Here is a 13340-nt window from a genome sequence, read left to right as displayed (position 1 = left end):
AGTTTGCTTGCGCCATCATTGATCTAACCATCTCTAGTAGAGTTCGATTTCTCCTTTCCGCCACGCCATTTTGCTGCGGCGTACTTGGCATCGTTAGTTGCCTTTTGATTCCTTTTTCATCACAAAGCCTTCTAAATTGCTCAGAAAGATATTCGCGTCCACGATCAGTTCTTAGAGTTTTAATACTCTTGTCTAATTGATTCTCAACCATATTCATATATCATCTAAAACAATCCAATGCTTCAGATTTATGGGAAATCAAATAAACATGACCGTATCGCAAAAAATCATCTATAAATGTGATGAAATAGAACCCCCCATGTCTTGCCCTTACATTCATTGGGCCACAGATGTCTGAATGGATTAATTGCAATGGAAAAGATGCCCTAGTGGCTTTTCCAAACGGTTTTCTAATTGACTTTCCCATAAGACAATGTTCACATGTGAACATGGACACTTTAGCGAGATTGCCTAATAGGTTTTCTCTAGCTAATCTAGTCATCCTTTCTTGTCCAATATGGCCAAGCCTAGCATGCCATCTAATTGAATCAACATTATCAGAAGAAGTCAATAAAGCAAATGATTTATCATAACTAGAATAATCCAAATCCAATATTAAAAAACCATCTGAAATAAAACCACATCCATAATATGTTGTTCCCAAATATATGTAAACACCATTATCAAATACAAACCGAAAACCAAATTTAAGCAATGTAACTACAGAAAGCAAGTTTCGTCGAATCTCGGGAGCATATAAGACATCATGGAGTAATAGAGTGCGTCCACCTCGCAAGTCCAGCTTGTAGGTACCAATACCAAGTACCTCCACGCTAGCTCCATTCCCCACTTTTATATCTTGACTCCCAACAGGAATTCGACGATACTCCACAAATCCGACCCGATCTCGAGCTACATGTTCGGTTGCTGCCGAATCTACAGTCCACATAGGAGAGGAATGAGCAACCAAAACATGGCTAGATACATAAACATAGTGAGAAAAGTCAGAGAGTACCTTCTTCGGCTCAGTGCACTCACGAGCGAAGTGGCCTTCCTTACCGCAGTTAAAGCAAAGCAGCTTAGACTTGTCTTTTTTACCAGCGCGTTTACCTCTTTTGCGCTTGTAAGTCTTTGCCTTCTTGGGCCCTGGTCCAGTAGCTCCATGTTTGTCATTGTTCTTGCGCTTAGGCCTATATGCCCTGCGCGAACTTGACTCAGCCAAATATGCAGAACTATTGGGCTTAGCAGCCTCTAGGCGCTCAGCTTCAAGTTCCAAATGACGCGAAACATCATCAAAAGTTTTAATGTTCTCATTGTGCGTAAGATTTTGGCTCATAGCTTCCCAAGAGTTTGGTAGTGAACGAATCACCGCTTGGACCTGCTGCTCATCAGTAAGTTGGTTTCCAGCTGCTTTGAGCTCGCGGATCATGGATGACATCACCCTAAGATGCAGCTTCATTGTATGATCTGTGCGCATCTTGTAGGCGTCAAATCTCATGGTCAATCCGCGCAGTCTAGTGGCAGAAGTGCCACCAAACTTTATCTTCAGTGCTTCCCACATATCTTGAGCTGTTGGATATACCTCGAACTCACCAATTAGATCATTGTGCATGCTGCTTAACATAGTAAAGCGCGCAGATTGATCCTTTTTGCGCCAATGTTCAAAAGCAGCAAAATCTCTTATGTTTTGTTCGGTATCCCCTTGCATTGGCTCAGTTAGTGAATGGGACAAGGTCTCCAAGACCTCTTGTTCATTTAAAACATATCAAATCTTTCGATGCCATATGTCATAATTTTCCCCATCCAATTTTTCCCCTTTATTCAAATCGGCAACAATACTTTTTGAAGTCATATTACTACAAAGAAATTGCGCAAAGGGATATTATACACACATAAAAAATTTGCAGCGATAATCTAAGTTAAATAAAATAATTATTAACACGTCGCGAGATCGAAAAATCGCTAAGCTTCATAATCATCTCCCGCGCCACAAGTGTCATAAATATTAATATTTAACTTAATTTTCGCACAAAATTATGTATGGGAGAAAAAATAAATTTTACTCAACCATAACTCCCACTATTTAAATTAATTCTAGGCAACAAACATAAATAGCATGCCAAGAATAAATTCAATGTCATCATTATCTCAACAAATTTTAAAAGAATAAGCATGCGTTACATTTCTCCAAAGAAATAATTATGGATTTTGATATACAATACTTATATAAAAAATAAATCCATAAAAAATTACTACAACCCCTAACAATTTTACATACATGCCACTAGACTGTACAAAAAAATATTTAACTAGAAATCTTTTTAACAAATGAATTTTCATTCATTTATGCATATGTGTTATTATATTATAAATAACAAAGGGAACTCTAATTTCTAAAGAATTCAGTAGCCCACCCGTTAGGGTATCCACTACCCTAGTCACACAACATGGGTTCAAACCCTCATGCCTTTATGTTTTTTAACTAAAGGCACACGTGGAGCATGATTTCAGTAAAAAAAAATTTACCAAACCAAAAAACTGCGGGTGAGGGGAATCGAAACAGGGCCACAGTTATCATAGAAGCATCGCTTGACCATTAGGCCAAAGCAAACTCTTGAGAAGTTGCAACGGTTCAAATATAAAAACGGTTATTTGAACCAGGCCTTCTTCTACCTCTGAACACCCGATTGTCGCCCTTATTTCCAGATTCGCCTTTAAACTTAAATCCTTCAGGTCTCCCTCATTATATGCCCGTTTTTCGCATTCCATATGTCAAATTAAACCTTATGACAAGTATAATCTTACCATATGAAAAATTAACGCATTTGATGATAAACAATTATCAGAAAAAAGAAAACAAAAATTCATGTTATATCTCTCAACATACATGTCCAATCATCACCAAATTTTGTAGGCATATTCATATGAATGTTCTCTACAACATGTATAAATTTGGTGGTCTAATTCATTCATTTTCGAAATTTGCCATTAAAGGCCATATATTAACGAAAATGGCATATTAATCAGAAACTTGGTTTCATTGCAATTTCTCATGTATACAAAGGCATATATACAATGAGAAACACAGAAACCTGGCTCTGATACCAATGTTAGAAAATTAATTAATATACACAGGGGAATGAAACAGTACCTTATTTGCACTGCAATCAAATTCTCCAATGAATTTCTTCCTTTTCCTAGTGATAGAATACACTACCAGAAATTACTGGAGTAATATTCACAAAATCCACAGTCTAAGAACACCAATGAAAATATGTTGAAAGAGAGAGTTGATTTCTGTTTTTCTATTTTTATACGTACGTCTCTCAAACTATTCTTTTGGAAAGTATTTATACTATCACTCATTTAAATGAAGATAGCAGTTTTTTTTTTTAGAATAATTGACCATGTCAGTTTCCTACTTACAAGCCAAGTGTTGTATCACTTGGCTTTGTACACGTAGAGGCGTGCCTTTTGTGGACGCCTTATCATTATTTTCAACAATCCCAAACTCACGCATCGAACAACACCGAAGTTAAATTCTTGGCTGAGATCGTTGAAGAGCATGCTAGACTTCTCCGAGGGTCTTGTCACCAAACATGACACCTTGATGTCGTAGAAGGAATAGGTGGTCAAAACAATTCTGAAATGAAACATTAATAGAGATTTCATTCAGGATTCTCATGGAGTTGGAGTCCATGGAGATGCAAAACCACTCCCTGTCCAATCTTTTTTTTTTATAAAAAAAAAAAAAAGAATTTAAGGAAGTTTATTTATTTTTATTAATAGTTTTTTTTTTTATTTTTTTTTTTTTAAACATGTTCACACAAGGGAGGAAAAGGGAGAATTCGAACTAGTGACCTTCACTTCATCAGGCGTGGTCTACAATTGATTGAACTACCCATGTTGGGGAACATTGTCAATTTTTTGTAGTTTAGAGGAGACATTGACGCAATCTATAATTTAAGGGGAACAAGGACAATCATGTGGTTGTTTGAAGGGGGTATATGAACTTTTCCATTTATGTTAAAAGTTAAAAGATCACATCTCCTCTATTCTATAAATGTATTCTATTTAGGTTTTATTATCTAGTTAGTTGGTAGAACATTATATAATAAGTTGATGTATCATTGATGTTAGGAGTCAATAAGAGTATTCAAGTTCATTATAATTCCTGAGATGCAACTTCTCTAACGGTATTGTGCAACCACAACTATTTCATTAAGAAAAGAAACATCTTTTGTCGGGAATGAAAGAAGACGGAATATTGCAATTATAGCCTTAGAATAGTTATTCCCATAAAAATATCATTCCAAGAGTTTGAATGTATTGCACCTACTTCTATTCTTGATAAAAGTTAATAACTTTTCGTAATTGAATACTTATTCCGCGTGCTATTCTACCTACCCTAATTGTATTATTTCCTCCAAAAAAATGAATGTCATTGACATTTGATGATCTATAATCACTTGACAAACTTACGAAGCATATCATATACAACCACCCATTTTATATATAAGCATATATTACGAGTTTATTACATTGGTTTTTTTTTTAATTAAAAAAAAAAAAAAAAGGCCTAATAATGTCAAGCCCATTTGGCCATCAAAGACATGCCACCAGCACCCAAAAGAACGGCCACGTAGGATTTAAGCTGAAGCATGATGCTAGCCTGCATCTTTGGACCCATGAAATCGGCGGCAAGAAGATCAACAAGAGCCATGTAGATCAAAAGGCCAGCTGATGATGCATTAAGGAGGCCCACAGTGATCAAGGAGCTAGGGCTATTTTCTTTGTACGTTTTTGACAAGGCAAGCCCCAAGGCAATTCCAAATGGGGTTGTCACAGAGAAGAAGAACACCATGATTGCCTTCTTCGAGAAGTTGTAATTTGCCTGCACAATGCAACCGCCAAGACCCATCCCTTCAAACATTTGATGGAAGCAAAGGGCTGCCACCAGACCTTTTATTGTGCATGTGTTGTTTGAGGCACCCAGTGAAAGCCCTATCACAACTGAATGAACTATTATTCCCAATTCTAATACCTGCAGGTACCCAGTAAGAGAAGTCAACGCCAATACAAATATGAGCGATGGTATTTAGTAAATTGTTATATCACTTGTCATGCAACTCATCATGTGGTAGTAAAAATCAATCATTTGATAAGCACTTGTAAACAAATAAAAAAATTCAAGGACTACTTGATCAGTTGTATGACATTAATCGTATAATAGTCAACTAAATAGAATCACTCATCGTGTATGTATATATATATATATATATATATATATATATACATTAATTTTCTTTTTTTACAACTGATGATTTAAATACTGATTTTTACTACTACATCAAGTTATATGATAACCGTATAATTGTTTATTAAATAGTATTAATCTGGAAGCCAAAAATTCGAGTAATTCTAGAAATTTCTTTTATGTCACTGAAAAAATGAGGTGATTTTTAAAATCATTATTTGATCAAAATTCAATAATGATCAATCACAGGCTAAATAGTGATTTTAAGAGGCACATCATTCTTGAAGAAACACAAGAGAGAGTTATAGCGTTATTCCTAAAACTCATACCATCGCGACGACACGATAACGTAGAAGTTGCGAGTCTGCAGATGTTCCTGGCTTCATTCCATGATGCAGGTGAGCATGGGAATGGCCGGCGCTAACCACAGCCATCTCATGGTCTTCGGTTGCGGCAGCAGTATCACAATCCCCGATAACTCCGGCTTTACACTTCCGGCTATAAACAGAAGTGGCCAAGGAATCCACCATCAGAGTCACTATTGCAGACAACATAGCCAGGAAGCCTGAAAACGGAAACTTGTGCCATGGATTGTCTTTCAAGCAACTAGACGACAACATGTCAAAAGAATCCGGCAAAACGTGCATGAAGCCGGTGGCAAGTATGATGCCGGCGGCAAAGGACTTGACGATGAGAAAGAGGTTTCTGTCGGGCTGTAGGGCTGGGATTGAACGTGTAACGAGGGGCAAACACACGCCAATCATGCTGGTGACAAGGATGGAGACAATGGCAATGATCTTGAGAGGCAATGCTCTTGCCTTGTCGTTGCAAGAGTTAATGGATTCTGTCCCACATTCGTCCGACACTGAAAAGGCTTGGGGGGTGAAGGTAGAGAAGAGAATGATGAAGATGGAGATGAGCTTCACAAGTGAAGTGGCCATTGACTCTAGATATTGAGAGATTGAGATCTGTTCTTGCTCACTTCATGGAGATGCTAGCTTCTTAATATAGACAAATGTGACATCATGTGATAATGTTAAAAAAACATATTGCCACCTAATCACTGAAAATTGGAATCTACAAGTGCCATTGACTCTAATTTGTTTACTTTTTTTGTTTTGTTTGTTTTTTTAAGAATGGCAGTATTCGTGCAGTGATCGTCATGACAATTAATAATGGTATAAAGAAAAGTGACATTTATTGATGTATTGTTACATTGATGTTAATGAAAAAAAAAAAATTGAGTTTCAAATAGTAGGCAAGGGGTGTGTTTTAAAAAGCATAGAATTTTAAAAGTTAAGATACAATTTTATTATACGCTTAACTGCATTTTGAAAATTAAAATTTTAAATTGTATGCTTTAAAATTATTATTTTTAAATTACAATTTTTGAAATGCAAACTCAAAAGGACTGAAAATTTCACTGTCATTAGGTTTCAAATTAAAATTTCATTATCATTTAGTTGCAAATTTACATGATTTTGGAACAAAAAGGCAGCCAAATTCATGCTATGGTTGGCAATTCAACCAACAAGTTTTGACTCTTTCATGTACTATAAATTAAATAATAATAATAATAATAATAATAATAATTGTTCCGTACAGCTACCTGAGCTCATGAGTTTGTTTATTGCTCTGTACCTTAGTGTAAATGTACTGTTTGTTACGATCATAGGTAGAAACAGTCCTCTTTTCGATTAAAACAAAACAAACAAACAAAAAGTAGAAGCAATACTTTCATTTGGGTAATGTAAAACAGCACAGGCACGCCGCGTGCAAAATTTTTTTTTTTTTTTAAAAAAAAAAAAAAAAAATTGCAGCGGCGTGCGTGGCACGCCCACGCACGCCGCGTGCACTGAATCACGTCTTTCATTTACAATGTCTTTATCCTTACTTACAAAAATTAATAAATAAAAAAATGTCTTTTGTCCTTTTCTTTCACATATTTTGTCGCAAGCTTAGCTATCAGTGTGTTCATTATTTTCTCCTACCTGTAACGTCCTTAAAAATGGCATTAACTAATTTGATTTGATAGGATTATTAACAATTGCCTCAATTCAGCTAACTAGTAGGTAATTGGAGAATCACTCCTCTAACATAATCAGAATAAATGCAAAAGAAGGTAAAATCGACAAATCCGAGATATCTAGAAATAATAAAATATTCATACATTATCATGACACGGAGCTATAATTAAAAAGCAGATATTCTAATCAAACCTAGTTTATGCCAATTGAACCTCTGGCTTTTCTTAAATAACTTGATGTGGCAATATGTCACTGACCTCTTCTCATAAAGTGGTTTCCTCAAAATAGGTAACCTACACACCGTAGTAACTACGTAAGTCTAAGGATTTAGTAAGTAAATATCACAGTCAAGAATGAAATGAGCCAGTATTTATGAACGAAAATAAATGTACATTTTGAGTAAGAAAATGAATGAGGTGTTGTCTCTGTTATTACACCATAAAAGCATAGTTTTATTTTGGCAGGAAGTATGTGTAATTCCAGCGGCAATCGCCTAAGAATTTTAATGCAAAAAAAACTAATGTTTTAATAGGTTGTAACTATCATGTATGGTCTACCCAAAATATTACCCATTCTCAGTAGGGTTGACACCGTCTTGTTTTGCACTTTATAAACAAACTTTGTGTTGTGTTTGTGATATTTTTTAAATTATGTTATGCATGCTTTATTTTACTAAATGGCTTAGTTCCATAATGTTTATTTGGTGATTAGAGGTAAAACATGATCCTCATATTCTTTCAGTTTATCATGTCCTCATATACATCAACAACAAGGTTGTGTAGAACGTAAACATCGTCATGTTATTGTTACAACCCTTGCTCTTTTAGCTGACAGTGGGACTCCTAAACAATTTTGGGATGAAGCTTGACTGACTTCATGCTATTACATAAATCGTCTCCCTACTCCACTTTTAAAAAATATTTCTCCATTTAAAAAATTATTTTCTATAGCTTCTAATTATCACAACCTTAAGATTTTTGGATGTGAATTTTTTCCCAATCCCTGTCCCTATAACTCTCACAAGTTTGAATTCCTTTCCAAATCTTACGTCTTTTTATAATATAGCACAAATCATAAGGGACAACGTTGTTATCATCTAGAATCAGGTCGCATGTGCATCTCTAGAGATGTTACATTTCATGATTCTAACTTCCCTTTTCAGTCCAAGTCAAACTCTCTCAGCCCTCTCTCTGAGTCCACGCCTATCTCTATCCAGTCTGCTATAAGTTTTCAGTCTCCTCAGCCCATGTCCAGCAAAGCTCAACCCGTGTCCAGCAATACTTCAACTCAGCCCGTGTCTAGCAACACTCCCAATCCACCTCAATCACCTTCATCTTCAATTACTCCCACTCCACCTCAATTACCTTCATCTTCAATTACTCCTTCTTATCCTCCAACTGCACCCACAGCCAGCCATGAACTCCCTGAGTATATAGACACACATTGATTATCTTTGTTGGGTCAAATTTCGGCTTATTTGGGCTCAGTTCTAATTTACTGGCCCATTCCCCATACTCGGTCATTTTTACTGTTCAAAACAAACTCATGTTCGGCAGGGCAGCTTTATTTGGTTGTATTGTTGACACTCGGCTATCAAGCTCGGCCAACCGAGCTTGAGGCAGGTACCGAGTATTACTCTCGGAAATATTAGAATGTCAGAAATAAATATCTTGTTTTAGTATATTGTCAACACGTGGACCCTCGGTAAGTCCGTAGTGTTAGATGAACAGGAACAATTCGATGCCTATAAAAGGGGGCTCCCCTCTCATTATTTCGGTAACTTCTTTTGACCCTCAGATTTGAATTCTTGCTTATCTTTTCCTTGATATATAATCTTCCAGTTCATCTTCCTTTTGAACGAATTGACTAACTTAGGCATCGGAGCTTACACCGGCCGGACAACGCCAGCAGCTTTGATCTCTTTTTCTTATCTCATTCTCAGCTCAACGTTCGGTAATCACATATTGTGCTGGTCCCTTTTCCCACGTCATCATTCGGAAAACTGCTTCAACAATTTGGCGCCGTCTATGGGAACGATTTTTTATCGGTTCTTACTAATCTCTTATATTCCGATATGGTGAACACACCTCCGCACCCTGACACATCTCCTCATCTTATCCCAATCATCCAAACAGATATACCCGGAACCTCACATGATCCAAATCCCCAAACAACTGTCACGGTGGATTTTATGAAGCGAATAGCCGAATCTGTTGAGGCTATGAGGAAGCAAAATGAAGAGATTGTCTCTAGGCTGCCTCCTAGAGAAGACTCGGCACTGAAGAGAAGACGAGAAAAGTCTCATAGGAATCCACCACCATCAGCCCGATGTCAGTCAACCCAACCAGACACTGGAAGTACAATACAAGGCAATCCACATACTGTTCGGGCCAAGTCTAACACCCACCAACAAGAGCTAGCCAAGCATTCGCAGCTCGGTGGCAAGTCACGCCATGGCGAGTCCAATCACGCCAAAACACATCATGGCAATTCCCAGTGTAGCCATTCCCGTCATGTTCGATCATATCTTGATAAACCTGTAGAGGCTGCCGTTCACAAAGACGTTAAAGATCTTCAGCAAAAATTTGAAAAGATGGCTTTCCTAATTGAGAATGGAAAAAATTGGTCTGCTACCGAGGATCTAATGCAGTACACCAACCTACCTTTTACTGACCGGGTAATGAGGTTCCCCATGCCAGGTAATTTTAAGGTTCCTCGGATTGGCGAGTATGATGGAAATGGACATCCTTTCGACCACATGGAGAGTTTCCGAGCTCATATCATCCTTCATGAAACTCCTGACGAAATTGCTTGCCGAGCTTTCCCTTTAACTTTGAAGGGAGTTGCAAAGGAGAGGTTCGGAAGTCTGAACCCTAAATCTGTTGATAGTTTCGATTATCTTGGACAGCAGTTCCTGGGACAATTTCTTGCTGCTAGAAGAAGAAAGAAGAACCCGACATATTTATTATCTCTCATGCAAGGAAAAGACGAATCTTTGAAAGATTATTTGTCGCGATTCAATCAAGAGAAGTTAACAGTGGAGAGTACTGACGAGCAAACCATTCTATCAGCGTTGATGCATGGTATACAGACTGAAGGGCCTCTGATGGCCGAGTTGTCCAAAAGGCTAAAGACAGGAACTTTACGACAATTTAACTGCAAGGCTGAGGAATTCATCAACCAGGAAGAGACTATCTCGGCGTTGCTGAAATCTAAAGTTGCCGAGAGAAAATCTGTTGCTGATCCAGTTATGACAAAACCGAGAGTTATAATCGAAAAGAAGAAGAAGGACGGCCAAGATCCTAAGATTCAGGATAAAAAGGTCGGTCTGCTGCCTCGTCCGAACCATCATCAACAATATGTGGGATGGACACCTTTGAATACAACTGTTTATAAGGTGTTTATGGAGATTAAAAAGGACCCGAACTTCCGATGGCCAGGAAGGATGAAATCTCCTCCCCAGCGCCGCAGTACTCAGAAATTTTGCGAGTATCATAATGATCATGGGCATCAAACCGAGGATTGTATCAGTCTTCGGTTCGAGATTGAAAAATTTCTGAGAAATGGGAAGTTGCTAAATTTCTTGGCTGAAGAGAATAGCAAAGGAAAGAACATTCAAGGTGGACAGGGACAACATTCGAGTCAGAACGATGATCTGTCACGCAACCAGAGGCAGATGAGTGATGAGCCGAGGGTTTCGCAAAATCGGCAGCAAAATCCTCAGAACCAAGCTATCATTGGCGAGATTCGCACCATCTCAGGAGGTCTGGCTAGCGGAGGAGAATCAAGCTCGGCAAGGAAGGCTTACGCCAAGCAGGCTAGAATAGAAGAAATCTTTGCGCTGGAAAAACCGTCCAAGATTCAGAAGAGAGAACCGAGTGTTCTAACATTTTCGGAGGAAGATGCGAAAGAAGTCTCGATGCCACATGATGATGCTTTGGTGATAATTCTGACGGTAGCTAACCATGCCGTTCACCGAGTCTTAATAGACAATGGAAGCTCGGCTGATATTATTTATTGGACAGTTGTTCCACAATTGGGCATTGGCCAAGAGAAGTTGAAACCTTTCTTGTCACCGTTGATAGGATTTGCAGGTGAGCATGTCCAACCCATTGGGTTGATTTCTCTTCCGGTTACAGCAGGGACTGCACCTAGACAATCCACTATCATGGTGGATTTTTTGGTCATTGACCGACCATCAGCTTACAATATGATCATCGGTCGCCCGGCCTTGAATCAACTGAGGGCAGTCACTTCCACCTATCACTTGAAAAGGAAATTCCCAACCATTGAAGGGGTCGGAGAGGTTAGAGGGGACCAAATTGTTGCTAGAAGGTGCTACAATACATCTTTGAAGAAATGCCCAAAGTCAGCACTATTGATGATCGGTAGTTTAGCTGATGAGCGAAAAATGCAATTGAGGAAGGAGCCAGCCGAGCCACTGATTGATATACCTATAGCTGAAGGAAAGGTTGTCAAGATCGGTTCGCAGCTGGCTCCTAGAGTTAAAGAAGCTCTTGTTCGGTTTCTCCAGCAGAATCTTGAAGTTTTTGCATGGTCTCCTGAAGACATGCCAGGGATTGACCCCAAGGATATTGTTCAGCACTTGAACATTGATCCAGAGGTCAAACCAGTAAAGCAGAAGCGAAGGAAGTTTGCTCCTAATAGAAACATGGCGATAGCCGAGGAAGTGAACAAGCTACTGAAGGCTCAGTTCATCGAAGAGGCGCATTACCCTGATTGGCTATCCAACGTAGTGATGGTTAAGAAGTCCTCTGGGAAGTGGAGGATGTGCGTAGATTTTACCGATCTCAACAAAGCGTGCCCGAAGGACAGTTTTCCATTGCCCCATATTAGGTCCTTAGTTGATGCAACAGCAGGGTATGAGTTGCTGAGCTTCATGGATGCCTTTTCAAGCTATAATCAGATTTTCATGCATCCATCTGATCAAGAAAAGACAGCCTTCATCACTGACCGAGGCTTGTATTGCTACAAGGTCATGCCATTCTGTCTGAAGAATGCCGGTGCAACTTACCAAAGGCTGGTAAATAGGATGTTTCAAGAATAGATTGGTAAGAATATGGAGGTTTATGTTGATGACATGCTGGTCAAAAGCAAGTTGCAGATGGACCATGTTACCGACTTGCAGGAGGCGTTCAAGACATTGAAGTGCTTTAAGATGAAATTGAACCCTACAAAATGTGCATTCGGAGTCTCATCCGGGAAGTTCCTCGGTTATATGGTGTCTAGCCGAGGGATTGAGGCTAATCCAGAAAAGATCCAGGCGGTATTGGATATGCAATCTCCAAAGAATGTGAAGCAGGTTCAGCAGTTGACAGGAAGAATCGGAACCTTGAACAGGTTCATCTCTCGGTCTACAGATAAGTGTCTTCCGTTTTTTAAGATTTTAAGCAAGGCTTTCGAATGGTCTGAAGAGTGCGAACAGGCGTTCGAACAGCTTAAAAAGTATCTGGTTAGTCCACCTCTTCTCAGCCGAGCTGTTCCTGGGGAAATATTGTATCTATACTTGGCAGTATCACCAACTGCTGTTAGTGTGGCTTTGATCTGGGAGGAAGAAGCGGTTCAGAAGCCAGTCTACTTCATCAGCCGAGCATTGCATGGCACCGAGGAAAGATACGTACAGATGGAGAAACTCGCTTTCGCCTTGGTAATTGCCTCCAAAAAGCTCCGACCATACTTCCAAGCTCATACAATCAATGTCCTGACCGAGTATCCATTAAAGAAAGTACTTCGGAAGCTGGACTTGTCTGGTCAGCTGGTCAACTGGGCAATTGAAATTAGTGAATTCGACATTCACTTTATCTCACGTAATGTTGTTAAAGGTCAGGCTTTAGCAGACTTTGTGGTAGAATTCACCAACATTCAAGACCAGGAGAATTGGCCGAAAGAGAGAACATGGATAATTTATGTGGATGGTTCATCTACCAAACGAAACGGTGGAGCTGGGGTTGTAATGATCGCGTCGGATGGAAGGGAGCTGAAGAACTCATTAAGGTTAGAATTCAAAACTACTAACAACGAAGCCGAGTATGAAG

At 38.8% G+C, this 13340-nt stretch overlaps 3 protein-coding genes across 3 annotated transcripts; 1 reads left to right on the top strand and 2 right to left on the bottom strand.

Annotated features, from left to right (window-relative positions):
- Positions 1 to 889: 889 nt before the first annotated feature.
- Positions 890 to 1336, bottom strand: LOC148589742 (uncharacterized). The gene is made up of 2 exons (XM_088512379.1): positions 1016 to 1336; positions 890 to 936 (listed from the first exon to the last, which is right to left on the bottom strand). Exons 1-2 carry the CDS (start codon positions 1334 to 1336, stop codon positions 913 to 915), a joined length of 345 nt encoding a protein of 114 aa, XP_088368505.1. The 3' UTR covers positions 890 to 912.
- Positions 1337 to 4588: 3252 nt separating this feature from the next.
- Positions 4589 to 6198, bottom strand: LOC132172814 (putative zinc transporter 10). The gene is made up of 2 exons (XM_059584383.2): positions 5587 to 6198; positions 4589 to 5044 (listed from the first exon to the last, which is right to left on the bottom strand). Exons 1-2 carry the CDS (start codon positions 6196 to 6198, stop codon positions 4589 to 4591), a joined length of 1068 nt encoding a protein of 355 aa, XP_059440366.2.
- A 3160-nt stretch (positions 6199 to 9358) lies between these two features.
- Positions 9359 to 12352, top strand: LOC132162383 (uncharacterized). Its single transcript, XM_059572619.2, has one exon. The coding sequence runs from the start codon at positions 9359 to 9361 to the stop codon at positions 12350 to 12352; it is 2994 nt and encodes a 997-aa protein (XP_059428602.2).
- The last annotated feature ends 988 nt before the right edge of the window (positions 12353 to 13340 follow it).

The sequence above is a fragment of the Corylus avellana genome, chromosome 1, assembly GCF_965113065.1.
Source record: "Corylus avellana chromosome 1, dhCorAvel1.hap1.2, whole genome shotgun sequence".
NCBI classification, from domain to species: Eukaryota; Viridiplantae; Streptophyta; class Magnoliopsida; order Fagales; family Betulaceae; genus Corylus; species Corylus avellana.
The sequence above is the reverse complement of the archived record's forward strand: the minus strand, read 5'-3'. Positions and strand labels throughout refer to the sequence as shown.

Bases quoted from the DNA above. Each gene is read 5' to 3' on its own strand.
- LOC132162383 (XM_059572619.2), top strand. From the start codon at position 9,359: ATGGTGAACACACCTCCGCACCCTGACACATCTCCTCATCTTATCCCA.
- LOC132172814 (XM_059584383.2), bottom strand. From the start codon at position 6,198: ATGGCCACTTCACTTGTGAAGCTCATCTCCATCTTCATCATTCTCTTC. The intron at 5,045-5,586 runs GTATGAGTTTTA...GGGTACCTGCAG, and splicing joins GTTATCGTGTCGTCGCGATG to GTATTAGAATTGGGAATAAT.
- LOC148589742 (XM_088512379.1), bottom strand. From the start codon at position 1,336: ATGAGCCAAAATCTTACGCACAATGAGAACATTAAAACTTTTGATGAT. The intron at 937-1,015 runs GTACTCTCTGAC...TGTGGACTGTAG, and splicing joins AGTGCACTGAGCCGAAGAAG to ATTCGGCAGCAACCGAACAT.